This window comes from Anomaloglossus baeobatrachus, chromosome 1 (assembly GCF_048569485.1).
Source record: "Anomaloglossus baeobatrachus isolate aAnoBae1 chromosome 1, aAnoBae1.hap1, whole genome shotgun sequence".
NCBI classification, from domain to species: Eukaryota; Metazoa; Chordata; class Amphibia; order Anura; family Aromobatidae; genus Anomaloglossus; species Anomaloglossus baeobatrachus.
Genome location: NC_134353.1, coordinates 640,214,067 through 640,241,388, shown reverse-complemented (window position 1 = coordinate 640,241,388; position 27,322 = coordinate 640,214,067). Strand labels below are relative to the sequence as shown.

The 27,322-nt window shown below is 44.9% G+C and overlaps 1 protein-coding gene across 2 annotated transcripts in view; it reads left to right on the top strand.

Moving 5' to 3' along the window:
* Positions 1-22,016, top strand: part of ABHD4 (abhydrolase domain containing 4, N-acyl phospholipase B) — a 49,186-nt gene extending 27,170 nt beyond the window's left edge. For both annotated transcript variants that reach the window (XM_075319493.1, XM_075319501.1), the window contains one exon: positions 19,660-22,016. In XM_075319493.1, coding sequence (XP_075175608.1) covers positions 19,660-19,749 — 90 coding nt within the window. In that variant the 3' untranslated portion in view covers positions 19,750-22,016. The remainder of the gene's footprint in view (positions 1-19,659) is intronic.
* The last annotated feature ends 5,306 nt before the right edge of the window (positions 22,017-27,322 follow it).

Below are 27,322 nucleotides of genomic sequence, written 5' to 3'. Positions count from 1 at the left end.
CCACGGACCCCCATTGTGTGCAGTGCTCGGCCCCTGCGGCGCTTGCACAGCCGGGGCCTCTGCTGGACGTGACCCAGGGTGTACCACCTGTGAATGCTGTCCAGGTGACAGGCACTGAGTTTGCAGCTTTTGCTGACAGAATGTCTCTCACTATGTCACAAATTCTTGACACATTGCGAGCTAGGCCTGTACTTCAGGCCACGGACACTGTGCAATCATTGCCCCCTGGTCCCCCTCAGCTCCAAGCTCCGGGACGGGCATATACACCTCAGGGTGAAGACTCTGACTCGGACGATGGCCCCGGGCAGCCTAAGCGGGCTCGCTATGACGGGCCTTCACATTCATCTCAATGGTCAGGATCCCAGCGAGATGAATCTATGGGTGATGAGGCGGACGTAACTGATCAGGATTCTGATCCTGGGACCGCTCTCAATCTAGATACACCAGAGGGTGACGCCATAGTTAATGATCTTATATTTAACATCAATAAGATGTTAAATATTTCCCCACCAGCTCCTCTTGTGGAGGAGTCAGCTTCGCAGCACGAGAGAATCCATTTCAGATACCCTAAGCGTACTTTAAGCACTTTTCTGGACCACGCTGACTTTAGAGACGCAATCCAGAAACCCCACGCTTATCCTGAAAGGCGTTTTCCTAAACGGCTTAAAGATACACGCTATCCTTTTCCCCCTGAGGTGGTCAAGGGTTGGACCCAGTGTCCAAAAGTGGATCCTCCAATTTCCAGGCTTGCAGCTAGATCCTTGGTTGCAGTTGAAGATGGAGCGGCACTTAAAGATGCCACTGACAGGCAGATGGAGCTCTGGCTGAAATCCATCTATGAAGCGATTGGAGCGTCATTAGCGCCTTCTTTTGCGGCCGTATGGGCACTCCAAGCTATCTCAGCCGGGCTTGCGCGAGTCGACTCAGTCACACGTGCATTTGCCCCGCAGGTAGCACCATTGACCTCGCAAATGGCGGCATTCGCGTCGTACGCGATTAATGCTGTTCTTGACGCTACAAGCCGCACGGCAGTGGCGTCAGCCAACTCCGTTGTTTTGCGTAGGGCCCTGTGGTTGAGACATTGGAAAGCAGATTCTCATTCCAAGAAGTGCTTAACCAATTTGCCTTTTTCTCGTGACCGATTGTTTGGAGAGCGTTTGGATGAAATCATCAAACACTCCAAGGGTAAGGACTCATCCTTACCGCAACACAGACAAAACAGACCCCAACAGAGGAAGGGTCAGTCTGGTTATCGGTCCTTTCGAGGACCGGGCAGGTCCCAATTCGCATCGTCAAAAAAGACTCAAAAGGACCAGAGACGCTCAGATTCTTGGAGGTCTCAGTCACGCCCAAAAAGGGCAGCCGGAGGAACCGTTGCCAAAACGGCGTCCTCCTGACTTGAGGTCTCCGATTCCCACACCCGCGGTCGGTGGGAGGCTTTCCCACTTTGGCGACATCTGGCTGTCACACGTCAAAGACCGTTGGGTGAGGGATATTCTGTCTCACGGGTACAGGATAGAGTTCAGTTCTCGTCCGCCAACTCGTTTCTTCAGAACTTCTCCCCCACCAGACCGAGCCGATGCTCTGTTGCAGGCGGTGGCCGCTCTAAAAGCGGAAGGAGTGGTGACCTCCGTCCCTCTTCAGGAACAAGGTCACGGTTTTTACTCCAATCTGTTTGTGGTCCCAAAAAAGGACGGATCGTATCGGCCCATCCTGGATCTAAAGTTGCTCAACAGACACGTAAAAGTCAGGAGGTTCCGGATGGAATCCCTACGCTCCGTCATAGCCTCAATGTCTCAAGGAGATTTTCTAGCATCAATAGATATCAAAGATGCGTATCTCCACGTGCCGATCGCACCAGAGCATCAGCGTTTCCTACGCTTCGTCATACACGACGAACACCTGCAGTTCGTGGCGTTACCTTTCGGTCTGGCAACAGCCCCCCGGGTCTTCACCAAGGTCATGGCAGCAGTAGTAGCTGTTCTGCACTCGCAGGGTCACTCGGTCATCCCGTATCTAGACGACCTGCTTATAAAGGCACCCTCTCAAGAGGCATGCCAACACAGTCTGAAGGTGGCACTAGACACCCTCCAGAGTTTCGGGTGGATTATCAACTTTCCAAAGTCTCATCTAACCCCGACCCAATCTCTGACTTATCTTGGCATGGAGTTTCATACTCTCTCAGCGATAGTGAAGCTTCCACTGGACAAGCAGTGCTCGCTGCGGACTGGAGTGCAATCTCTCCTTCAGAGCCAGTCGCACTCACTGAGGCGCCTCATGCATTTCCTAGGAAAGATGGTAGCAGCAATGGAGGCAGTCCCGTTCGCGCAGTTTCATCTGCGCTCTCTACAATGGGACATTCTACGCCAATGGGACGGGAAATCGACGTCCCTCGACAGGACTGTCTCCCTCTCTCAGACTGCCAAGGACTCTCTGCGTTGGTGGCTTCTCCCCACCTCATTGTCACAGGGAAAGTCGTTCCTTCCCCCGTCCTGGGCAGTGGTCACGACGGATGCGAGCCTATCAGGGTGGGGAGCGGTGTATCTCCACCACAGGGCTCAGGGGATGTGGACTCTGGAAGAGTCCTCCCTGCAGATCAATGTTCTGGAAATCAGAGCAATCTATCTTGCCCTGCGAGCCTTCCAACAATGGCTGGAAGGCAAACAGATTCGGATTCAGTCGGACAATTCCACGGCGGTGGCGTACATCAACCACCAAGGGGGAACACGCAGTCGCCAAGCCTTTCAAGAAGTCCAACGGATTTTGACGTGGGTGGAAAGCAGAGCGTCCACCATATCCGCAGTTCACATCCCAGGCGTGGAAAACTGGGAAGCAGACTTTCTCAGTCGCCAGGGCATGGACGCAGGAGAATGGTCCCTTCACCCGGACGTGTTTCAGCAGATCTGTTGCCGCTGGGGGACGCCGGACGTCGATCTGATGGCGTCACGACACAACAACAAGGTCCCAGTTTTCATGGCACGGTCTCACGATCACCGAGCACTGGCGGCAGACGCCTTGGTTCAGGATTGGTCGCAATTCCGACTCCCCTATGTGTTCCCACCTCTAGCATTGTTACCCAGAGTTCTCCGGAAAATCAGGTCCGACTGCCATCGAGCCATACTCGTCGCTCCAGATTGGCCAAGAAGGTCGTGGTACCCGGATCTGTGGCATCTCACGGTAGGCCAACCGTGGACACTACCAGACCGTCCAGATTTGCTGTCTCAAGGGCCGTTTTTCCATCTGAATTCTGCGGCCCTGAACCTGACTGTGTGGCCATTGAGTCCTGGATCCTAGCGGCCTCAGGTTTATCTCATGAAGTTGTTGCCACAATGAGACAGGCTAGAAAACCATCCTCAGCTAAGATCTATCACAGAACGTGGAAGATATTCTTAGCGTGGTGCGTGGCTCAAGGGTTTTCTCCCTGGCCATTTGCATTGCCAACTTTTCTTTCCTTCCTGCAGTCTGGGTTGGAAAAAGGTTTGTCGCTTAGCTCTCTTAAGGGTCAAGTCTCCGCGCTATCCGTATTCTTTCAGAAGCGCTTGGCACAGCTTTCTAAAGTACGCACGTTTCTCCAAGGAGTTTGTCATATCGTTCCTCCTTACAGACGGCCATTGGAACCCTGGGATCTGAACAAGGTTCTCATTGCTCTCCAGAAGCCGCCTTTCGAGCCTTTGAAAGAGGTTCCCCTTTCTCGGCTTTCACAAAAGGTAGTTTTTCTTGTGGCGGTCACGTCTCTTCGAAGAGTGTCCGAGCTAGCGGCGTTATCTTGCAAATCTCCCTTCCTGGTGTTTCACCAAGACAAGGTAGTACTGCGTCCAATTCCAGAGTTTTCTCCCAAGGTGGTTTCTTCCTTTCATCTCAATCAGGATATCACTTTACCATCTTTGTGTCCGCATCCAGTTCACCAATTTGAAAAGGGTTTACATCTGTTGGACCTGGTGAGAGCACTCAGGATTTACATTTCTCGCACGGCGGCTCTACGCCGTTCTGATGCGCTCTTTGTCCTAGTCGCTGGTCAGCATAAGGGATCGCAAGCTTCCAAATCCACCCTGGCGCGGTGGATCAAGGAACCAATTCTTCACACATACCGTTCTGCTGGGCTTCCGATTCCATCTGGACTGAAGGCCCATTCTACCAGAGCCGTGGGTGCGTCCTGGGCATTGCGGCATCAGGCTACGGCTCAGCAAGTGTGCCAAGCGGCTACCTGGTCGAGTCTGCACACGTTTACCAAACACTATCAAGTGCATACCTACGCTTCGGCAGATGCCAGCCTAGGTAGACAGGTCCTTCAGGCGGCGGTGGCCCACCTGTAGGAAGAGGCTGTTTGACAGCCCGTTCATGTGGTATCTTTTTACCCACCCAGGGACTGCTTTTGGACGTCCCACTGTCTGGGTCTCCCAATTAGGAGCGAAAAAGAAGGGAATTTTGTTTACTTACCGTAAATTCCTTTTCTTCTAGCTCCAATTGGGAGACCCAGCACCCGCCCTATTTGTTCTTAGGGTTTCGTTTTTCGGGTGCACATGTTGTTCATGTTGTTTCTTAAGTTCTCCGATCATGTTATCGGATTGAATTTGTTTTTGAAACTGTTATTGGCTTTCCTCCTTCTTGCTTTGGTACTAAAACTGAGGAATCTGTACTCCTACGGGAGGGTGTATAGCCAGAAGGGGAGGGGCCTTACACTTTTAAGTGTAGTTCTTTGTGCGGCCTCCAGAGGGCAGTAGCTATACACCCACTGTCTGGGTCTCCCAATTGGAGCTAGAAGAAAAGGAATTTACGGTAAGTAAACAAAATTCCCTTCTTTTGTGTGAAAAATTAATTCATTTTCATGGCACAACGTTATAAAATTCTGTGAAGCACCTGTGGGTTGAAGACTCTCATCACATCTCCAGATATATTCCTTAATGGGTTTAGTCTCCTAAATGGGGTCAATTGTGGGGGAGGGTTCCACTGTTTAGTAACATCAGGGGCTCTGCAAATGCATCATGGCAATCACTATCTATTCCAAACAGTTTTGTGCTTCAAAAGTCTAATAGTGCTCTTTCCCTTCCGAGCCATGCTATAAGCCCAAACAGTAGTTTTCCACCACATATAAGGTATCTGTGTACTCAGCAAAAATTGTACAACAAATTGTATGGTGCATTTTCACCTGTTACCCTTGTTAAAATGAAAAATTTGGAGCGAAAGTAATTTTTGTGGGAAAAATTAAAATGTTCATTTATTTCCTTCCACATTGCTTTAGTTTTTGTCAGGCATCTAATGGATTAATTAACTTCTTGGATGGGGTTTTGAGCAGTTTGAGGGGTGCAGTTTTTAGAATGGTGTCGCTTTTGGGTATAAAAAAAAATTATTTAAAAAATGATGATAATGTAAAGTAGAAATGGTAAATGTTTTTTTGTATGGTATAACTCTGGTGTAAGGGCATAAAAATCCAAAGTTTGAAAACTGCAATATTTTCACCTTTTTTTACTTTTTTTGTCACATGTTCGATATTTTCTATAAATAAACGCAAGTTATATACTCCAAAATATACCACTAACATGAAGTACAATGTGTCACGAAAAAAACAACCTCCAATAAGTGGAGAATTATTGAAACGTTCCAGAGTTCTTACCACATACACTGGTCAGAATTGTAACCTTTACCTGGGCAGGAAGGTGCAGGACACTAGGCAGAAAGGTGAAAATGGGCTCTGGCATGAAAGGGTTAATAATTGACTTATGCTTCTACCAGATCAGTTCTCCTCTATCACATGATGCAGGCAGCTTTGTTTTTTTTTTTTTCTTTTAACCTCTTTAAGTGTCTGTTTTATGTTTTTGTGTATATTTTTATGTTAAATATGATATTCATCTTTGTGGGCAGGGTTTGAGGTTTTTCGTATCTCATCAGTCACGACTTTTAAAAAATCTACTTTTTTTGTGCAAATGCACTCCAGTTTCTCAGGAGTAAATTATTTATTTTTTATTTATTTATTTATTTATTTTTTGCATGCCTGAATTTTTTGCGCAAATGTTCATGACGTTTTAGTGAAACATAGACTGTAAAAAAAAATCTCAAATTTTAAAGGCAGAAATAAAAAGCGTTTTTGAATTTGCAAATTAATACACTTCAGCTTTTATCAGCTGCCATGCTAAGGGTATGTGCGCACGTTGCTTTTTACCTGCTTTTTACCTGCTTTTTTGCTGCTTTTTCTTCTGCGCTGTTTAATGCCAAAATGGATGTGTTCTTCTATTCAAGCAAAGTCTATGGGAATTTGGGTTTCTTGTTCACACTATGTTGTTCAAAATGCTGCCTTTTTGTGGCAGAACTTTGGTCAAAAACTCAGCTTTGCAGTGCAAAACCCAAATGGCAAAAACAATTGACATGTTGCTTCTTTGAAAAGCTGAGTTTTTGACCAAAGTTCTGCCACAAAAAGGCAGCATTTTGAACAACATAGTGTGAACAAGAAACCCAAATTCCCATAGACTTTGCTTGAATAGAAGAACACATCCATTTTGGCATTAAACAGCGCAGAAGAAAAAGCAGCAAAAAAGCAGGTAAAAAGCAGGTAAAAAGCAACGTGCGCACATACCCTAAAGGTTAAATCACCAAAGAAAATTAACCGAACAACAGGTCATAAAAACAATTTTTATTCATGTATTATAAAAAGTTTTTGAACATTACATATATGTTTAAAAGGCACACTGTGACTGAAAAAGGGGCGTCACAAAATAACATAATCACACATATAGTCGTATAATACCATGTAAAACCATACCATGGCGTGGGTGAACTAACAGGAGATATTGCAATCCAATAGCATATATAATGCAAATACAAGTATGCACATATTATTCAAATCACATATACACACATGCTAAGATTAGAGGCAAAAGAGCTCTAAACTGCAGCTAAGAGCAGGCTGCAGAAGCACAAATACCTATCTCCGTAATAGCCAGTGCAGTTCACCCAGACCACCGCAATGGATTTCATTAAATGCAGGAGGCAGAAGTAAGTGGAGAAAAACACCTCAAAAAAGGCAGAGTACAATTAAAGGTGTACATAGTAGCGAAATATTTACCGAACCAATGATGTAATGCTGCCTCCTGGTAAGGAACAAGGACGCCCACACCCCTTGCATGCTAAAGGTTGCACGCCTCTCAGTGTATTGCTATGGTCTTCAACAGTACAACAAAGGAGAACAATCGAGTGTATATGCAAAAAAATAGTTTATTAAAGAAAAGACACACGCAAAACAGTAGTGAGGCAAAAAATTAAAGTTAAAAACAACTACCACTGTGTCAAGGGGGGCATACAATATGATGAAAAGATACAATATCTAGGCCGCCAGTAGCCGTGGGAGAGGTGAACAAATGTAAAGTCCCTGATAGTCGTGAGAGAGTAGGCGGTCACGGGAATGGTATCATAACCAGCAAATTTGGTAATATATAGCCATGGGAGAGAGGAATGCGAGTTATATCATCCTCTAGTCGTGGGAGAGGAGAACTGATCAAATTTAATAGAAAGGATAATGATAATATTAATAGTAGCTCACCGGTCGGGGTAGGTATAGACCACCGGCACCTTATTCAACTGAAAATCCCATTGCGTGAATTATAACATATATGTTAGTCTGTGCCGGGAGGAATCTAGTCGTGACCCAGGCGTAAAAATAAAACCATTCACATCGTACCCAACAGCCACAAAACACCAAAAATGCCTGTACTGATCAATACTGTAAAAAATGGATACTATACATCTTTTTTGTGAACATGATGTCCAACAAAGAAGAAAACCTGCGGTGCAGATGCATACTAGTCGCGGTTTTCACAATATCATATCAAGTATGGTATAAGAACGTATATCCAAAAATAAGCTACTGGCATCAGGCATATAAAAAAATCATCACATAATGCACATACCCAGATAAAGAGAGAAGGGGATCACCACCAACGCGCGTTTCGCGAGGTGTTGTTGCTTCTTCAAGGAGGAGACCCTACTGGCAATGTAAGCCTGCTGGATATAAATAGCCTAATAAAGGAGTCTAATCCCTGCCAGGTCTCGGTTCCCCAGAGAGGAAGTATGTGAGAGGGCGAGTCAAATGATCTATCTGTGATCTGATAGGTCCGTAGCCAACTACGGGCGTGTGTCAATCATACAGCAAGAGGAACGATCGATCTGTCCAGAACAAGTAAATCTCCACTAGTTCATCCATCTAGTGAATCAAAATGTGCACCTGCAATAGGAGTCATTCTAAGGGACATACCTCTATATATTAAAAAGGCAGAAACCACTGAAATGAAAGAGCGGTGTTATGCACGAAGTCCCAGCACACGGAACGTCCCACCCCCCCAGCCTGACTGGAGACGGGCACGCGACGCCATGGACGCGTAACCATGGCGATCACGCGCTCCAACCCCCGCCATAGGCTGACTGGGGCAAGGACGCCGCGGATGGGAACACCCCTGGAAATCCCACCCAACAAACAACGCTGCATGATGACACACGCCACGTAAAGCCATGCCATTGGACACTTCGGTCAGATTGATTACAAAGCAATATATAATAATGGGGAAATCTGATGGCCATGAATGAGTGTCACAATCAGAAGGTATTAGTGAATGTTTATAGCCATAATGTAGAAACTTGATGGGCCGCGACTTGCGCGCACATGAGAAAAAAGGCGAGATACAAATATACGTCCCATGCCAGCTGGCCGGTCCCAACACCCAACGCGACACACCATGGAGTACAGGTGCGTCGCCCCTGGCACGCGTAACCAGAGGGCAAAGCATCCACAGTGAGCCAACAAAGGGCAGAGGGACGCCACATTGGCAAAAGAAATTAGATAATAACTATTCACTTAATGGAAAGCAAGGGTCCCCATAATATATGTACCAATATCCGATGAATGAATGATAGATATAACCACAAACATCCCTAAATAGAGAAATCAGGGATATTATTTCGGTACACGCGCACGCAGGCTGAGACCCATCAGTCTACCCAGATGATACACAATATATGACACTTATACTAAGGTTCAAAGAATAAAAAAATAATAATAATACAAAATGAAATGAAATAATAGTCCATAATAGAAACGTCCATGATTTTCAGGGCCAATGATCTTGATTGCTGAAATGACATGAAATCACTATAGAAGGACTCCATATCCAGGGAACCGATAAGATGTCAGGACAGGTGAAGAACAATGCTAAATAAAAAGATAAATAACACAATATAAGAAATCCAGCAGGTAAACAAGCAATGTACATGCCAGGTAAACCCAATTGACTAGAGGTAGATAAGATCAATCCACAAGGTTAAAAACAAGAGATAAATAAAAGACCAGATGATAAAAAGGAAAATAGAAATATACATGGAATCTATGCCCCTACAAGAAAGAGACAAAGCTGATGTTCTCATTTAAGCCGCGGGGTGTAAGAGTCCCAAGAGTGGTGATCCAACGAGCTTCCACCTGAGCCAGTCTTTTCTTTAGGTCACCACCTCGGGACCCCCCACGGGCAACATCAATGCCTCTAATCATGAGTCCTGAGGGGTCACAACCGTGAAATCTCCTGAAATGCCGCGGTAATGTTTTCAGGAGACTCACGTCATCAACCCCCAAGGCGGCACGGATATCCTGAACGTGCTCCCTGGAACGTACACGCAGCTCGCGTGAGGTGAGCCCTATGTATACCAGAGAGCACGGACAGGTGGCATAATAAATCACATGTGTGGTGGTACATGTGATATTATGCCGTATGCTCAGTGTCCGTGTCCCATCAGATGAAGAAAAAGTCGTGGCACGGAGGATGTTTGGACTTGCTACACATTGTCCACAAGGAAAACATCCATGTCGGACCACGGGAGCCAAAGGGATTGGACAGTGGAGGTACATGATGGCTCCTAACCAGGATGTCGCGGAGATTTTTGGAGCGTCGGGCGGTCATAAGGGGGCCTGAAGGGAGAATATCTGTCAGGATGAGATCTGTGCATAGCACAAGCCAGTGTCTACTAAGGATGTCCCTCATCGTTTGCCATTGATTATTAAACGTCCCTATAAAACGAATGGGGAGGTCAGTCAGCGGTTGTTGTTGTTTTTTATTATAGTGGAGCAATCCCGTGCGAGGAGTCTTTTTAGCACGCAAGTAACCACGTTTGATGCAGCGGTTACTATACCCGCGATCCTGGAAGCGGCGTTTGAGTTCCATGGCCTGTTTTTCAAAAGAATGATCCGTAGAGCAGATCCACCTCACCCTCAAGAATTGGCCGGTCGGGATGGCGCATATAGTAGCAGGAGTATGGGCTGAAGACGCATGCAGCAGGGCATTGACCGAGGTGGACTTACAATACATGCTGGTCTGAATACAAGATGAGTCCACCTCAATATTGATGTCAAGGAAGTCAATGCACCTGCTGCTGTGTTTGTACGTCAGCCTGATGTTCAAATCATTTTTATTTAGTTGACCCATAAAATCATCAAGCTGCTCCACTGTGCCCTGCCAAAAAAACAACACATCATCAACATATCGAAGCCAGCACTGCACATGGGAGCTGGCACCGATGCCCCCGTCGCCAAACACCAACCTCTCCCACATTCCGAGGAAGAGATTGGCATACGCCGGGGCACAGGCCGCCCCCATGGCAGTGCCGCGTTGCTGTAAATAAAAAACATCCTTAAAAATAAAAAAATTATGTGTAAGGGCAAAGTGAAGCAGCTCAAGGATAAATAGGTTCAACTCGCCATCCCGACCGCCCATCTCGAGAAACAGGCGGACCGCTCTTAGACCATCAGAATGTGATATACATGTGTAGAGGCTCTCCACATCTGCTGTAACAATCAGCATGTCATCATCCATAAAGATGCCATCAACTCTCCTCAGGACATCCGTCGTGTCACGAAGAGAAGAGGGCAAGGTTACCACAATAGTTTTAAGATGGTAGTCAATAAATTTACATATTGGGTCACATAAGCCCTCTATGCCGGACATGATAGGACGTCCCGGGGGGCTGAGGGCATCTTTATGGATCTTAGGTAGGAGATAAAAAGTAGGTACCTTAGGATATTTAGTGGAGAGCCCCTCCATCATTTTTTTATCAATAATGCCCTTCTCGCATATGCCGCCTCCAGGATTATATTAAGCTCCAAAGAAAATCGCTGCAACGGGTTGAAAGACAACTTCAAATAGGTGTTCTTATCACGAAGTTGACGAAAGACTTCCTTTTCGTAATTCTCCACTGCCCAGATCACAATATTCCCCCCCTTGTCCGCTGGTTTAATAACAATATTCTTGTCATTACTCAATTCAATAAGAGCAGATCTTTGTTTATGAGTTAAATTATCCCCCTATCTCCTGGTATTAATTTGTTTAAACTCATCCGTCACCAATTTGGTGAAGTCTTCAACAGCGGGGCAAAGGGACAAGGGACGCAGGGGGGCTCACTGCGGATGCTTGTGCTTTGCCCTCTGGTTACGCGTGCCAGGGGCGACGCACCTGTACTCCATGGTGTGTCGCGTTGGGTGTTGGGACCGGCCAGATGGCATGGGACGTATATTTGTATCTCGCCTTTTTTCTCATGTGCGCGCAAGTCCCGGCCCATCAAGTTTCTACATTATGGCTATAAACATTCACTAATATCTTCTGATTGTGACACTCATTCATGGCCATAAATTTCCCCATTATTATATATGGCTTTGTAATCAATCTGACCGAAGTGTCCAATGGCATGGCTTTACGTGGCGTGTGTCATCATGCAGCGTTGTTTGTTGGGCGGGATTTCCGGGGGTGTTCCCATCTGCGGCGTCCTTTCCCCCATCAGCCTATGGCGGGGTTGGAGCGCGTGATCGCCATGGTTACGCGTCCATGGCGTCGCGTGCCCGTCTCCAGTCAGGCTGGTGGGCGTGACGTTCCGTGTGCTGGGACTTCCTGGATCTCCATGCATAACACCGCTCTTTCATTTCAGTGGTTTCTGCCTTTTGAATATATAGAGGTATGTCCCTTAGAATGACTCCTATTGCAGGTGCACATTTTGATTCACTAGATGGATGAAATTAGTGGAGATTTACTTGTTCTGGACAGATCGATCGTTCCTCTTGCTGTATGATTGACACCCGCCCGTAGTTGGCTACGGACCTATCAGATCACAGATAGATCATTTGACCCGCCCTCTCTCATACTTCCTTTCTGGGGAACCGAGACCTGGCAGGGATTAGACTCCTTTATTAGGCTATTTATATCCAGCAGGCTTACATTGCCAGTAGGGTCTCCTCCTTGAAGAAGCAACAACACCTCGCGAAACGCGCGTTGGTGGTGATCCCCTTCTCTCTTTATCTGGGTATGTGCATTATGTGATGAATTTTTTATATGCCTGTCTTGCTAAATTCTACTAAAAAGGGGGCTTGAAAGCCCGTACTTACGAAGCGCTCACTGATATCCTAATCAGGCACGAATACTAATATTCTTTATAGCAAGATACTATTTATTTTAATAGCACATGAATATATATAGTCAATGGTACATAGGCATAAGAACTATAGTCATAGAAACTTATACAATAACAGAAATATGCATCAACATTACCGTTATGTTGTAGCAATCCTTTCACATCGGAGGGACTCGAGTTAATGATAAGGAATCAACATGGCATGGCATCACAGGAACAGTGCGTATGTACACTTCAATGTCCTGGAAGGTATTTCCCTACCATTAAGTGAGTCTGGTGTATTTTTTATAGGAAAACATTGTAGGTTGTGTCTAAATGGTCACCAGCATGTGACAGCTGAGTCATGTTCATGTAACTTGACCACAAAATGTTGTAGGTAACGGCAGCTTCCTGCACATTTCCTGCACATCCTGCCAGTTGACAACTGGCTGACCACAGTTTGACCAGTGTTAGTGAAATATTGCAATGAGCCGTAAATTTCATCCTTAAAACTGTCTTTAAGCTAACCACAAGTTTCCTGTAAGTGGAACTGTAAATGTTACTTCCTTTATCTTCAACTGCTTCAAGACATGTATTCCTTGGTCATCATTTTGGCCCTCCAAAGGACATCTTCTTTGATACTGAATTATTGATGGATCAAATAATATCTGGGATCACTCCTATCTTATGATTATGATTTGATTCCTATCTAATCAGACATTCTTTCAGTCATATCACATTGGTATCACAATCGGTCCTTGATCCCAGGGATTATTTTCCATCATCAGTATTCCACTAGAAGAAGATCACTCGGAATATACCATACCATGACCAAGAAATATCACTTTTAATAGGACACTAACATTGACTTTGCCACAGATTTTGATTTCTTGGTTTGTTTGGATAAACGTTGAATCACAAATATAATCACTTTCACTACTTTTGTACAGTATATTAAAACTAAAAGCAATATTATCTGAAAAGCTCCCTTGAACATCATGTGTTTTGGCATTTGCTCGATATTCAAAGGAATCATTACACATTACATTTCCCGATATGTTACTAGAAGTTTCACTAGTCCCATTTATGAACATATTGGCATAAGGCCATAACATATCATGAATTGTCCTTTCCACTAAGCTGGGTTTAAAAGCATCTACAATATTTATAGCTGTCCCAAAACTTATTTTTATATTCCCCATAGGGATGAATCCCAGGTTAGTCAGTCCAGTCTTATATCTTAGTACCCAAATTCCTCCCTTAAAAGCCAGATATTGCAAATTGGTGACTGTTGCATTCAAATTGCCTTGCCACCATGGAAGATTGATCCATCCCACTATGGAAATGGGTACTGTAGTATTCTATAGACGAACACTTCGAGTGTCTTTATCAGCAAGATGATCAGAACAACTTTTCTACTTTAAGATTTCCTCCATCGATACCGGGACATCCAGATAAGGGATACTGGTGGGTGTAACCGAAGAATGTGTACAGATCCAGCAATCTGTGTGTTGAAAATGTGATGGTGCATCAGAAATTTATTCGCCATAGGTTCCTCCTGATGTAGACTTGTTCATCCAACGACCAGAGAGGCAAACATCAAACACAGGAAGTTCTCCATCTCATCACTATCGAGCTCTTCCCAGTAACCGATACCATGGATTCCGCTTATTTACAACACCATCTGCAAATAAAGATACACTATTATTCTTGTCATTTTTCTTGTGGGAGATATTCCCACTTCTCCACTCCTGGTCTCATCAGGAGAGTACGATCTTTTCCGACCGCTATTACCTCTGCCTCTGAGGGCGGTCCTTGGAGGTTTTGAATCCATATTTTTGCTCCTACATTTGTAATATTAGAGGATCCAAAACCTTTAGTACCCCGTATTGTTAATTCTGCTGGGGTAGTTCCTTCTCTTATTTCAGACAAGTTTATTGGGATAATCAACATCTGAGCCACCCTCTGGTGTTTCATCAATATCAAAGGTTCATTTCCAAAATTTAGCATCAGTACCTTGATTTCTCCCTGATGATCTGCCTCTATTACCCCTCCCACCACTATGGCTCCTTTTAACACTAAACTAGGAGTGGCTATTTGACCATAATGATCCTTTGGTATCTGGCAACCCAATCCTGTTGAAATTGGTTTTACCTTACCTGGGGGTACCACGACAGTTTCCAATGTACTGAGGTCTAAACCTGCTGAATAAGGTGTCGCTCTTTCTGGTGTGCCCAAACAGCTGTACCTTGCCTTGTCAACTGTTGGACTGACTTGTCTGATGGCTGCTGCTTTATCTGCTTCTGAATTAAACAAACGTTCAAGTGAGTTAGTAGGGACATGAGCATCGACATGAAATACAGTGGTCTTGGTAGATTGAATAATCCCTTCAATGTCTTGCCACACTTCCCTGACCATCTCAAACACATTTTGCTGTTCCTCTCCCCAGTGGAACTCATATTTTTTCCTCGTTACTTTGTATAAATGAGCCAACATTTGTCCCAAATGAGGGATATGTTGTCTCCAAAAATCAAACAATCCAATATAAGACTGAGTCTCCTGTTTGGATTTAGGGACTGGAAAATTAATAATTTTCTGTCTGGCATTGGGCAAGGTCTCTCTGTGCCCCTTGTTCCACTGAATCCCTAGACATGTTACCACCTGAGACGGTCCTTGAACCTTAGCATCATTGATTTCCCATCCTTTACTCCTCATATGAGCAACCAGTTTTGTCAATTGATCTTTCACACTTTGCTCATCCTGTCCTTGTATCATTATATCATTGATATAATGTGAGATCTGCATTTCCTTATGACAAGACATAACCCCAAATGAGAATTTTCCTTTGGTTAGATTAAGAGTCATCCATTTTAGGACATCAATTCCCAAAATATATTCTGGTATAGGTACTACCAGCACCGTATACTGCTTGATAGGTAAATTACCTATCTTCAAAGCTACCTGTGTCTGAACCCCAGTGATCACTTCACCACCTAGTCCAGCAATTTTTACTCTAGGTCTTTTTATTTTTTCTGGGTTTCCATGAATTAAAGTAGCCTCCACCCCCGTGTCAATCAAAGCTGGGACTCTTTGAACATGTATGCTAAGATTGACGTAGGGACGTTCGTCCCTTTTTATCAATAGGGGGGCTTGGCTGGCTACCTATGGTAAATCACTTCCTTCTGAACTTTCATTTACACAGACTTCAGTCTGTGTATTAGCCCTTCCTTCCGTGACCTTTGTGGCCACGGCTGCAGCCAGTTCTTCCAATGGATAAACTGACTGAAAATCTTCCCAAGACACTTTCTTTGGGGGGTTTTCCCCTTTTCCTTCTGATTTCTTTACCTTGGGGGTTTTTGAACCCCCTTCCACATTTGTAGGGGTCACTTTCTTTGTGGATAGAACTTTCTGTTTGTACAACTTCCATAATTCTCCTGTCTCCTTTCCATCAATCCTTTCCTTATTGATCCCGGCTTTAAGCAAAGCCTGGAACATGTTTTTGCGAGACACTCGTGGGGCCTTCCCTACTGATTTCGCTTTCCAATCAGGATTGTTTAGCTTACTGTTACCAACATGGCCTCTAGGGGATGGTTTATCCCACTGTCCCATATCCTGTAACTCCCTCATCCTCCCTAGAACTACACCGATTGATTCTCCAGTCAGCGCTACAGTTAAGGTTAAAATAACTGTTTTGTATGCTGGAGGAGCATGTTTAACCAGCCTATTTCTTATGCTGGCTGTTAATGGGTACTGGAGATAATCATCATCCATTCCCAAAAGAGGAAGAGCATTCCTCATTGCTTCTTCCTTCAGCCTTTCCATACCATCTTTTAAGGTATACCAAGGTTTATCATTGATAGGAAAGTCTGCTTCTGATGGATATTTGTCCAGAAAAGCATGGGCTAAGATCACGATTAAGTTTTGAGTACCATGCTCATTATGATCAACAAAATAATTTTTTATTGATCTCTGAATTACTGGGTCCTGAGACATGGTGACAAATTTTGCCAAGTCTCCAGCGTCAAAGTGCACTCCACCTCCTCCGAGATCGTGCACCCTAACCAACCAGGGAATTTCTCCTTCTCCTGGTTTTTGTCTAAACTGTGTTAAAATGCTATCAACTTCTCCTTGAGAGTAATCTTCAATGGTTACTCGATTTTTTACATGAGGAATCGTTCTCTCATTTATGATGGCATTACCATCTTCGTCATATTGCAGATTCCCCTGACCATCCCGGACATGTTCCCGGATGATCTCATTCTCTGTCCTCTCTAGGCGCCTCCTTACGGGATTAGCCTGAATCTTCCCTTTATGGTAATCCTCCTCATCAGATGATGAAGATGAATCCCACACATCCCCATCCCAAGTATCAGGATCCCAGTTTATAGAAGCTGAGACGATACTTTTATGTACTTTGGTTTTATTTACTTTTCCTCTTCTTTTCTTGTACTTATTTTGAGCAATTTTTATGGCAGCTTTTTGTGCCACATTATGATAATGTTCCAATTTATCCTTCAACAGTCTGGTATTACATTCCAGAACTGTTTTCAGGCAACCTGATTCTATCATCTTTTGTTCCATCTGGGAACTTTTCTTCTGCATCTTTAGATTACGCTCATGCATTACACTATATGCACTTGCCAAAATCCAGATGCGCCGTCCTAAAGACACTACATCACCTGTTTTCACAGGGACACTACCGAATACATTCACAACATCAGTAGCTTCACTACCCATAAGCTTGTCCTGCCATTGTTTGCGCCGTGCTAAAGACACTACATCACCTGTTTTCACAGGGACACTACCGAATACATTCACAACATCAGTAGCTTCACTACCCATAAGCTTGTCCTGCCATTGTTCTGCCAATCCACAAGACACTACATCACCTGCTTTCACAGGGGCACCACTGAGTACATTCACAACATCAGTAGCTTCACTACCCTTAAGCTTGTCCTGCCATTGTTCTGCCAATCCACAAGACACTACATCACCTGTTTTCACAGGGGCACCACTGAGTACATTCACAACATCAGTAGCTTCACAACCCTTAAGCTTGTCCTGCCATTGTTCTACCAATCCACAAGACACTACATCACCTGTTTTCACAGGGGCACCACTGAGTACATTCACAACATCAGTAGGTACACAACCCTTAAGCTTATTCTGCCATTGTTCTGCCAATCCACAATTGACCAATTCATGTGCTATAAGATTGTAGGCAGCCTCAATCCAGCTCGGGATCTCCACAACAATCTCCTTAACATTATCCTTACGTTTTCTGAACATTTTGACACTATATGCAAAAAGATTGAAAAAATATCTGGCCAAATATATGTTTTTAACTTCTAAATTACAAAAATTCGTTAATTACTTCTTATAGAAGTAATCCTGCCGACTACGCCAATTTATGTCTTGCTAAATTCTACTAAAAAGGGGGCTTGAAAGCCCGTACTTACGAAGCGCTCACTGATATCCTAATCAGGCACGAATACTAATATTCTTTATAGCAAGATACTATTTATTTTAATTGCACATGAATATATATAGTCAATGGTACATAGGCATAAGAACTATAGTCATAGAAACTTATACAATAACAGAAATATGCATCAACATTACCGTTATGTTGTAGCAATCCTTTCACATCGGAGGGACTCGAGTTAATGATAAGGAATCAACATGGCATGGCATCACAGGAACAGTGCGTATGTACACTTCAATGTCCTGGAAGGTATTTCCCTACCATTAAGTGAGTCTGGTGTATTTTTTATAGGAAAACATTGTAGGTTGTGTCTAAATGGTCACCAGCATGTGACAGCTGAGTCATGTTCATGTAACTTGACCACAAAATGTTGTAGGTAACGGCAGCTTCCTGCACATTTCCTGCACATCCTGCCAGTTGACAACTGGCTGACCACAGTTTGACCAGTGTTAGTGAAATATTGCAATGAGCCGTAAATTTCATCCTTAAAACTGTCTTTAAGCTAACCACAAGTTTCCTGTAAGTGGAACTGTAAATGTTACTTCCTTTATCTTCAACTGCTTCAAGACATGTATTCCTTGGTCATCATTTTGGCCCTCCAAAGGACATCTTCTTTGATACTGAATTATTGATGGATCAAATAATATCTGGGATCACTCCTATCTTATGATTATGATTTGATTCCTATCTAATCACACATTCTTTCAGTCATATCACATTGGTATCACAATGCCTGATGCCAGTAGCTTATTTTTGGATATACATTCTTATACCATACTTGATATGATATTGTGAAAACCGCTAGTATGCATCTGCACCGCAGGTTTTCTTCTTTGTTGGACATCATGTTCACAAAAAAGATGTATGGTATCCCTTTTTTACAGTATTGATCAGTACAGGCATTTTTGGTGTTTTGTGGCTGTTGGGTACGATGTGAATGCTTTTATTTTTACGCCTGGGTCACGACTAGATTCCTCCCGCACTGACTAACATATATGTTATAATTCACGCAATGGGATTTTCAGTTGAATAAGGTGCCGGTGGTCTATACCTACCCCGACCGGTGAGCTACTATTAATATTATCATTATCCTTTCTATTAAATTTGATCAGTTCTCCTCTCCCACGACAAGAGGCTGATATCATAACTCGCATTCCTCTCTCCCACGGCTATGTATTACCAAATTTGCTGGTTATGATACCATTCCCCTGTGACCGCCTACTCTCCCACGACTATCGGGGACTTTACATTTGTTCACCTCTCCCACGGCTACTGGCGGCCTAGATATTGTATCTTTTCATCATATTGTATGCCCCCCTTGACACAGTGGTAGTTGTTTTTAACTTTAATTTTTTGCCTCACTACTGTTTGCGTGTGTCTTTTCTTTAATAAACTATTTTTTTGCATATACACTCGATTGTTCTCCTTTGTTGTATTCTACTACGAGTGGTGCATATATTCCGCCAGCGCAAGTGTGCTGGCGGAGTATCTACCATATGGCTCATTTATTGGGATATGCCCTCATAACATGGTCTTCAACTGTAGCATGATGGGTAAAATGGGCGATTGGTGCGGCAGAAAGTCTGTGTACCCGCTACCTTATCATTAGAAACTCCTAGTAATAATTCTATTGCATAATAGCCGTTTGTAGGGGATGAGGCTAGGCTGATCTAGAATGTGTTAATAAAGAGTGATATATACATTTCACTTAATTCTTTCTTCCACATTGAATTCTTTCTAACTCCCCTGTAATTCTCTCTTCTCCCTAGGCCATCAGAGGCGCCTCTCATCATGTGTACGCAGACCAGCCGGGAGTCTTTAATACCATGGTTGAGGAGATTTGTGATGCGGTTGATTGAGATTACTCTGATGAAAGAAGAAATCTGTCTGGTGTGCACAAAATCATGTACCATGTAGACAGACCGTACGCTGACCTCTCTGCTTGAGACTGGCAGAATGGATAGACGAGTCTTCTTACAGTGCAATAGTGATGTCCCCTATCCTTCAGCACCCATTTTTGGTGACATTCACCAAACTCTATGTCCGATTTTGTCTTAAGAGAGCTGGTCTTTTTGAAAATTTCTTCCTGAATGGAAATCCAAATCCTCACTACTGATGTAAGGCAAAAAGATAAAATATATAGTGCTATTGTTATTTGCCATTTTTTGCACTTAAAGCACTAAATGTAATGGTTTTTAAAGATGCTGATTTTTCGCAGATAATCCTAGTTTTGACCAAGTTACTAAATGAAGCACAATGGCTCACGAATGAAGGATTTGTACTGTATGTAAAAGGCTGTTCCCTAACCTGAGGGTCTCGCCATGAATGTTGATAGAACTACCTCTTTTTAGGTATAATTAATTGTACAAATCAATGTTAAAGATGGATATTGTGCCATTTATTGTCACTGTTTGCCAAGTATAATGTGTGTGTTTGTGAGTTCAGTATGCCAGTTTTTGCAATTTCCAATCTTGCTTTTCCTTTAGCTTTTGAAGTTCGCCAGCTAAAATCAAACCCCTTCCATTGCCCTCCAGCTGCAGACGGGGCCCTGACTAGTTTAGCTATACATCTTAAAACAGAAGCTAATGTAATTTCAATTAAAAGGCTTGTTCCCTTCTCAGACAACACCTTTTTAATCCCTAGATTTCCCCCTACATATGACACCTATACTTACCTGTGGTGCTAGTGCCATTCAAACAGTGTCAGCATTGGTTCTCCCAGGGATTGTGTGACATTGTCATGTGATCTCTGCGGCTTATCAGCAGGGGCTTGAGTTCCCCTCTTTCAGACTAATTCAGACAGCTAGAGGAAGTGAAGGACAGCCTGCAGTGTTCATTTACTCCAGATGGCTATTACATAAGATGGAGGGGAGAGTGATGCCAGTGCTGATTGGCCATAGGGATCATGTGCCATAATGCCCCACAAGCTTTGGGGAGAGCCAATGCCAACACAGTTGAAACAGCGGTGCAAGTGAGTAAAGTATTATTTTACAGGGAGGGGGGTTGTGAAATAGGGGTTTTCCGAGTACAACCGGATAACTCCTTTTAATACAATAGTTTTGTCCATAAGTGATCACCTCTCGTGTGTTATTGCATTGATGGGGACCATATTTACCCTTACATGTATAGCTATACTGATCATTTACTGTTAAAGTTTATTCCCAAAAAGGGTGTATAAAATTGTTCCCCTAGCCATAGCATTTGGCCTACCTACCTCCTATTATGTAGCAATCTTGCGCCCATACTGTCTCACCATCTCAGGGCATTGCATTACTCCGAAGTGCCTTGAATATTGAAAATGCTGAGTGCTGTTGCTACTTCTGCACAGGTACTTTGCTATGACACTTTTCTCCGACTAGTATGGTTTATTAGCTGACAGAATGTGTCAGTGACCTTGTTCCATTAGATGTATGATAAAGCCATGGTGGGAGCAATAGCTATAGATATCTCTTATAAAATGCCTTGGATCTGTCCTATAAGGGCAATCAAGTCTGTGGATGAAATTCTGGAACTTAAGTCCGGTTTCACACTTCCGTAGTCAGAGTACGGACCACAATGCATAGACTGGTGGCGGGTCTCCTCACCTGAGCTCAACAGCCTCATATAGTAAGCCTTCAAGTTTGGCTCAGGAGACCTGTGACCAGTCCGTATGAACCACGAAACACGTGCAAAATTAGCCTAAAAGTTGTTTCCAGCAAAACCTGTATTTTTGCCATGTTGCAGCACCCTTATGGACAATATTAGCCAATAGCAATCGACTTGATTCTTGTCCCTAGAAATCTTGGCAGTTTTCCTGCAGAATTTGTGCCTGGTTGCGAAATGGATAACCACTAAGAAGAAATATATATAAGTAGTTAGTTGATAACTTTTAATCAGAGTTGAAATAAGCACTTAATAGGTTGTAAGTAAATAATTTCTATTACTTTGCTATTTTGATATATACTGCAGTTTTTGGTATTACTGTACGCAGTACAAAGCCAGTGGTAAAGCGATCTTTTACTCATGATACAATCTACATGTGCTATTGGTATTACTCATTTGTGATAACAATACAATTCTCATGGTGCATTGTACAGTTTTGTTAACTTTCTATTAATATGTATTCCAATAAAGTACTTGTAATTGTATGTAATGCGTTCTTTAATATAAGTACACAAACGATACATGACTGCTGGAATGATTTGTGTGCATTTATTCACATAGGGAATAAACCGTATTGAGCTTCCTATCTGTGGATTTTCACATACGGTACTTGTATCTTTGTTATTCTATGGGGCTGTGCACTTTTTTGTTTCTTTTTTTTTCATCAGACCAATTGATCCAAGAAAAAAAAAATCTGGGGTGTGTTGGATTAAAATTGGCAATGCAAGTCTACGGGTCTTTGGGAAACATCGGACCGCACCCTAATAACATCCAAGTACAGTCAGATTTTTCACAGACTGATATAATGGAGAATTTTTTTTTTCTCCACCTCTGAGAAAAATTGAGCCCACCCTGATCAGATTAACCCAAAAAGTCCCAGAAAACGCACAACAATAAATATATAAATTACATTATTGATAGCACCAGAAATTAATTTAAAAACAATTACACATAAGACATGTTAAAACCATAAAAACATATGGCAAAGCAACAGGTCACACTCATGACCCCAATAAATATATATTCTTTAGGCAGTAGGGAGAAAATATATGATTAAAAAATCTTAAATCTCCTCAACAAAAAGCCACATACCGCCATCAGTCCAAAAATCACTGCCAATATTGCTGAACTATTAAGACTGCAAAGTAAAAAGGCAGGGGCCGTAAAAGGAGAATCCCTAGAAATTACTGTATTTTTCGGACCATAAGACGCACTTTTTTCCCCCTAAATGTTGGGGGAAAGTGGGGGGTGCGTCTTATGGTCTGAATGTAGGACTGCGGGGAATGAGGTTACTGCGGTGGAGCGGGTCATCGGGAGCACGAGCAGGCTGTAGCAGCCTGCCATGACCACGTGGACCCGCTCATTTAATATGCACGCCCATCCTCCCGCCCATCATCTCTCAGTGCTGAAGCCGGCACTGACAGGTGGGCAGGGTGATGGGCGAGGGATAAACAGCCGGCCCGCATGATCACCCCTGGCAACTGCAGCTTGGAGTGATCATGTGCTGCTTTATTCACTGCCCCCCGCACATCATCATCAGTGCGAGGGGCAGTGAATCAGTACACATTACTCACCGTTCCCCTGCAGCATCACGATCTCCTCCTATCTCCTCCGGTCAGCTGACTTGCGTGGAGACTAGCGGCGCGCACAGCGATGACGTCATCGCTGTGCGCATGTGTCCACACGCAGCCACCGGCACAGACAGGAGGAGATTGCTGCAGGGGAATGGGGACGGCTCCACTCAGCGGCGCTGCCGTTGTCATAGACGGTAAGAGGAGTGGTGCTGCAGGGAATGAGGTGAGGTAAGGTGAGTATGAACGTTTATTTTTTTTTTTTATGTGCCACAGGATGCGGCCATACACCAGGATGATGGGAGTATATGAGCAGGATAGGGGTATATTATGAGCAGGCTGGGGAGTATATGAGCAGCATGGGGAGTATATGAGCAGGCTGGGGAGTATATGAGCAGCATGGGGAGTATATGAGCAGGCTGGGGAGTATATGAGCAGGACATTACCCCATAACCGTGTCGGCAGCAGATCCTCGCCCCATAAGTGTGTCATGACCACATTTTTTGCTTAAAATTTTATTTTCCTATTTTCTTCCTCTAAAACAAGGGTACGTCTTATGGTCCGGTGCGTCTTATAGTCCGAAAAATACGGTACCTGCTGTCATGTTTAGAGCCAGAGTGTGATCCTGTTCCCCCATCACGCACTCCAACGCGCGTTTCACTAACGCGTCCTCAGGGAGTGACGTCAGAAAGCCGAGGGTCCCCTTTTATCCCTGATTTCCCCTCAGTCTGATCAGCAGAATTAGACTTTTTTTTTTTTCTTGGATGGAGAGAACTATCCTGTGCACCTACCTTGTGATGAATTTCCATGGATTGTGCCATTGAATTTTTCCACAGTTTAGGGGGGGGGGGGGGGGCAGAAACTTCTCACATTTAATTTTATGATTACACAGCTCCTGTCACAAAATTTTAAGAGACTACATTTTTCCTCTTTACGATACTATTAAGAAATATATAGAAAGGATAAATTGTTTCCACAGAAGCAACTAATTCTATTTAAAAGGAACAGCACACCATAAGGTTTGGTTATGTGTTTGGTTATATGTTATGTGGTCAAGTGATATTTGTTAGTTTTATAGAAATTTCATTTCCTACATACCACTTAAAACTTTCCCATTTCCAGGAGCACATGACCGCACCATAGGAGTTGCTTCCTCCGCCCTCTACAGGGACAGGAACACAAGAGGTTAAAAACCCCTCCCCACCTCTCGAGTGTTTTTCCTGTCCCTGTACAGGACGGACGTAGGAACTTACCGGGATGTACGGGGTCCAGGTGGATCGAGGGGGGGCTCCGCTCTCTCTCCTTCTGGCCTGTCAAGACGCCCCAGACCGACACCTCGGTGTCCGAGGTCCCTCAGCCACGCCGGTCGAGCTGCAGCTCCCGGCACCTGCCGCTTCCCTCCGAGGGGAGGGCACTCTGCCTCCTGCCTCCAGCCACGCGAGACTTCCGGGCACAGCGTGGAGAACGCCGGCGCATGCGTGGACGCCGCACTTCCGGTTTCCGGGTTAGTGCGGCCCCGGGAAATTGGCACGAATTTCAAAACGGAACTCGGACGGCAGGACTGCGACCTGGCCCCTTCACTCAGGTAATAAAAACCTGGAAGGGTAGGGGTGTGGTACATTGTGTTTAGTTAGGCTGCACTCCAGCACTGCCTGTGATGGCTGAAAAGGAATCGGACACTAAAACCCCTAAGGATGCCCAGGTCTCTGGAAGTGTCAGCCCTTCAGGGTTTCATTGCCCTGTAGTCGAGAGACTTGTCTGAGCCTTGTTCTTTTTTGCAGGGTGGAGGTTCTTCTGTGGGTTCTGGCACCATCCCCAAAAAGAAATGTACCACTAAAGTTAAACGTTGTGCGGTGTGTGATGTTAAACTCCCTGACACCTGTGTTAAAAAGCTCTGCGAGACCTGTATTACGAAACTGATCTCTGAAGAGCAGACTACCCTCCTGTCGGACATGAGGTCTATGATACTGGAGGAGGTTCAGGCTGTCGTTGCAAGTCACGTCCCCCCACCAGAGCCCCCGGCGCCTCCTGCACAAAAACGCCCCACGCCATCTGTTAGAGTCCTCAGAGGAAGATGAGATGTCCAGGAACTCCGACTCCCCAGGGGAAGATGAGGTCCTGGGTCCCCTGCCTGAAGAAGAGCAGCGTTACTTATTTTCCGCAGGCGACACGGATGAGTTACTCCGTGCCGTACGGAGAACTATGATGGTGGAGGATACGGAAAAGCCACGGACCATACAGGATGAAATGTTTGGGGGGCTCCGGTCTCAGCGCCACAGGGTCTTTCCAGTAAATCACCATGTGCGTGCCATGATTCTGGCCGAGTGGGAGGAGGCGGAGAAAAGACTGCTTGTTCCCAGGGACTTCAAAGCCAGACTGCCGTTTGAACCCGACGACATCAAGGAATGGATGTTCCCAAAATTGATGTTCCCGTGGCAAAAGTCGCACGGAAGACGTCAATTCCGTTTGAGGACTCCTCGGGTCTCCGGGACCCCATGGATAGGAAGGCTGATGGCCTTCTTAAAAAAGCTTGGGAGGCTTCTGCAGCCACCATTAAGGCCAACATTGCCGCTACTTCCGTGGCTCGGTCTATGTCCCGTTGGTTATTGGACCTGGAAACTCAGGTTCGGGATGATGTCCCTAGAGACGCCATCTTGGAATCCCTTCCTATGCTAAAGCTGGCAACAGGATTCATGGCAGATGCTTCTGCTGAGTCTGTGTGTTTTTCTGCCAGGAATGAGGCCCTTACTAATTCTGCCCGCAGGGCCATATGGTTGAAAACCTGGTCTGGTGACGGAGCGTCCAAATATAAGCTGTGCTCCCTCCCTTTTTCAGGTGCCCGGGTGTTCGGTCCTGCTCTAGATGAAATTTTTAGAAAAGGCTTCCGATAAAAAGGGCGGTTTCCCGGAGGTTAGACCCCCACTTTCCCTTCCCTCCCGGAGGTTCCGGCCCACTAGGCAGGACTATAAGGGTAGAGGTAAGACGGGCAGGTGGGGTTTCCATAAGGGCGGCCCACATAGGCAACCCCACTTCGAACCCCGCAGGAAACAGGATAGATCCTGACGCCATTATCGGGGGGGGCTCAGCCAGTTTTTGGGCACCTGGCAACAGATAACCTCCAATCCATGGGTCCTTCAAATGGTGGGGGAAGGTCTACGGATAGAAATTTCAGGGACCCCCCAACCAGATTCCTCCTGACGAAACCGCAGTCGCAGTCCCTTGCCAACCGCCTATGGTCGGATGTGGATACCTTACTACACACCGGAGCAGTCCTCCCGGTTCCGATCTCAGAACAGTTCCAGGGCCACTATTCTTCCCTATTCATTGTTCCCAATCCCTCCGGAGAATTCCGGAAGATCATAAATTTGAAGCCCCTCAATCGGTGGGTCCGGTACAAGATTCCGGATGGAATCAATAAAATCCACCATCCCTCTTCTCAACACTTATTCCGTCATGGCCACGGTAGATCTGAAAAACGTATACTACCACATAGCCATTCACCCACACTACCAGAAATACCTGAGGTTTGCGTTAGAGAGGGACGGAGTAATGTACCATTTCCATTTCCGGTGCCTTCCATTTGGTCTCTCTTCTGCTCCCAGGGTGTTCACGAAGATAATGATGGAAGTTGTGGCGCACCTGCGAAGATCCAACGTGTCCATCGTCCCTTACTTGGACGACCTTCTGCTGTTGGCGGATTCCCCGGAGGAGCTCTCCCGGATGATCGCCACCACCTTGACTCTGCTGACGTCCCTCGGCTGGATCATAAACGATCAGAAGTCCAATCTCAGGGCGGAGACGAGAAAGGTGTTTCTGGGCATTCTTCTGGACTCCGATGCGCGAACATCCTTTTTGCCATCTCAAAAAGTAGTTGACATCAGGTCGAAAATCCGGACCTTCGGCCAAAAAAAACAGTGCTCCGTCAGAGAGGCCATGAGCATCCTGGGCATGATGACTTCCTGCATCCAATGTGTTCGCTGGAGTCAATTTCACTCCAGGCCACTCCAAAAGCTGATCCTGTCTTACACTGTGGGGTCCTGCTGGTCCCTCCATTGCAAGATTTCCTTGACCCCTCAGGTCATTCAAGGTCTCAGATGGTGGATGTGCAGGAAAAATCTTCAACTGGGCGTTCTGTGGGACTGTTCGCCCTCCGTCACGCTCAAAACCGATGCCAGTCAGACGGGCTGGGGCGCCCATATGAACTCCCTTTTACTTTCAAG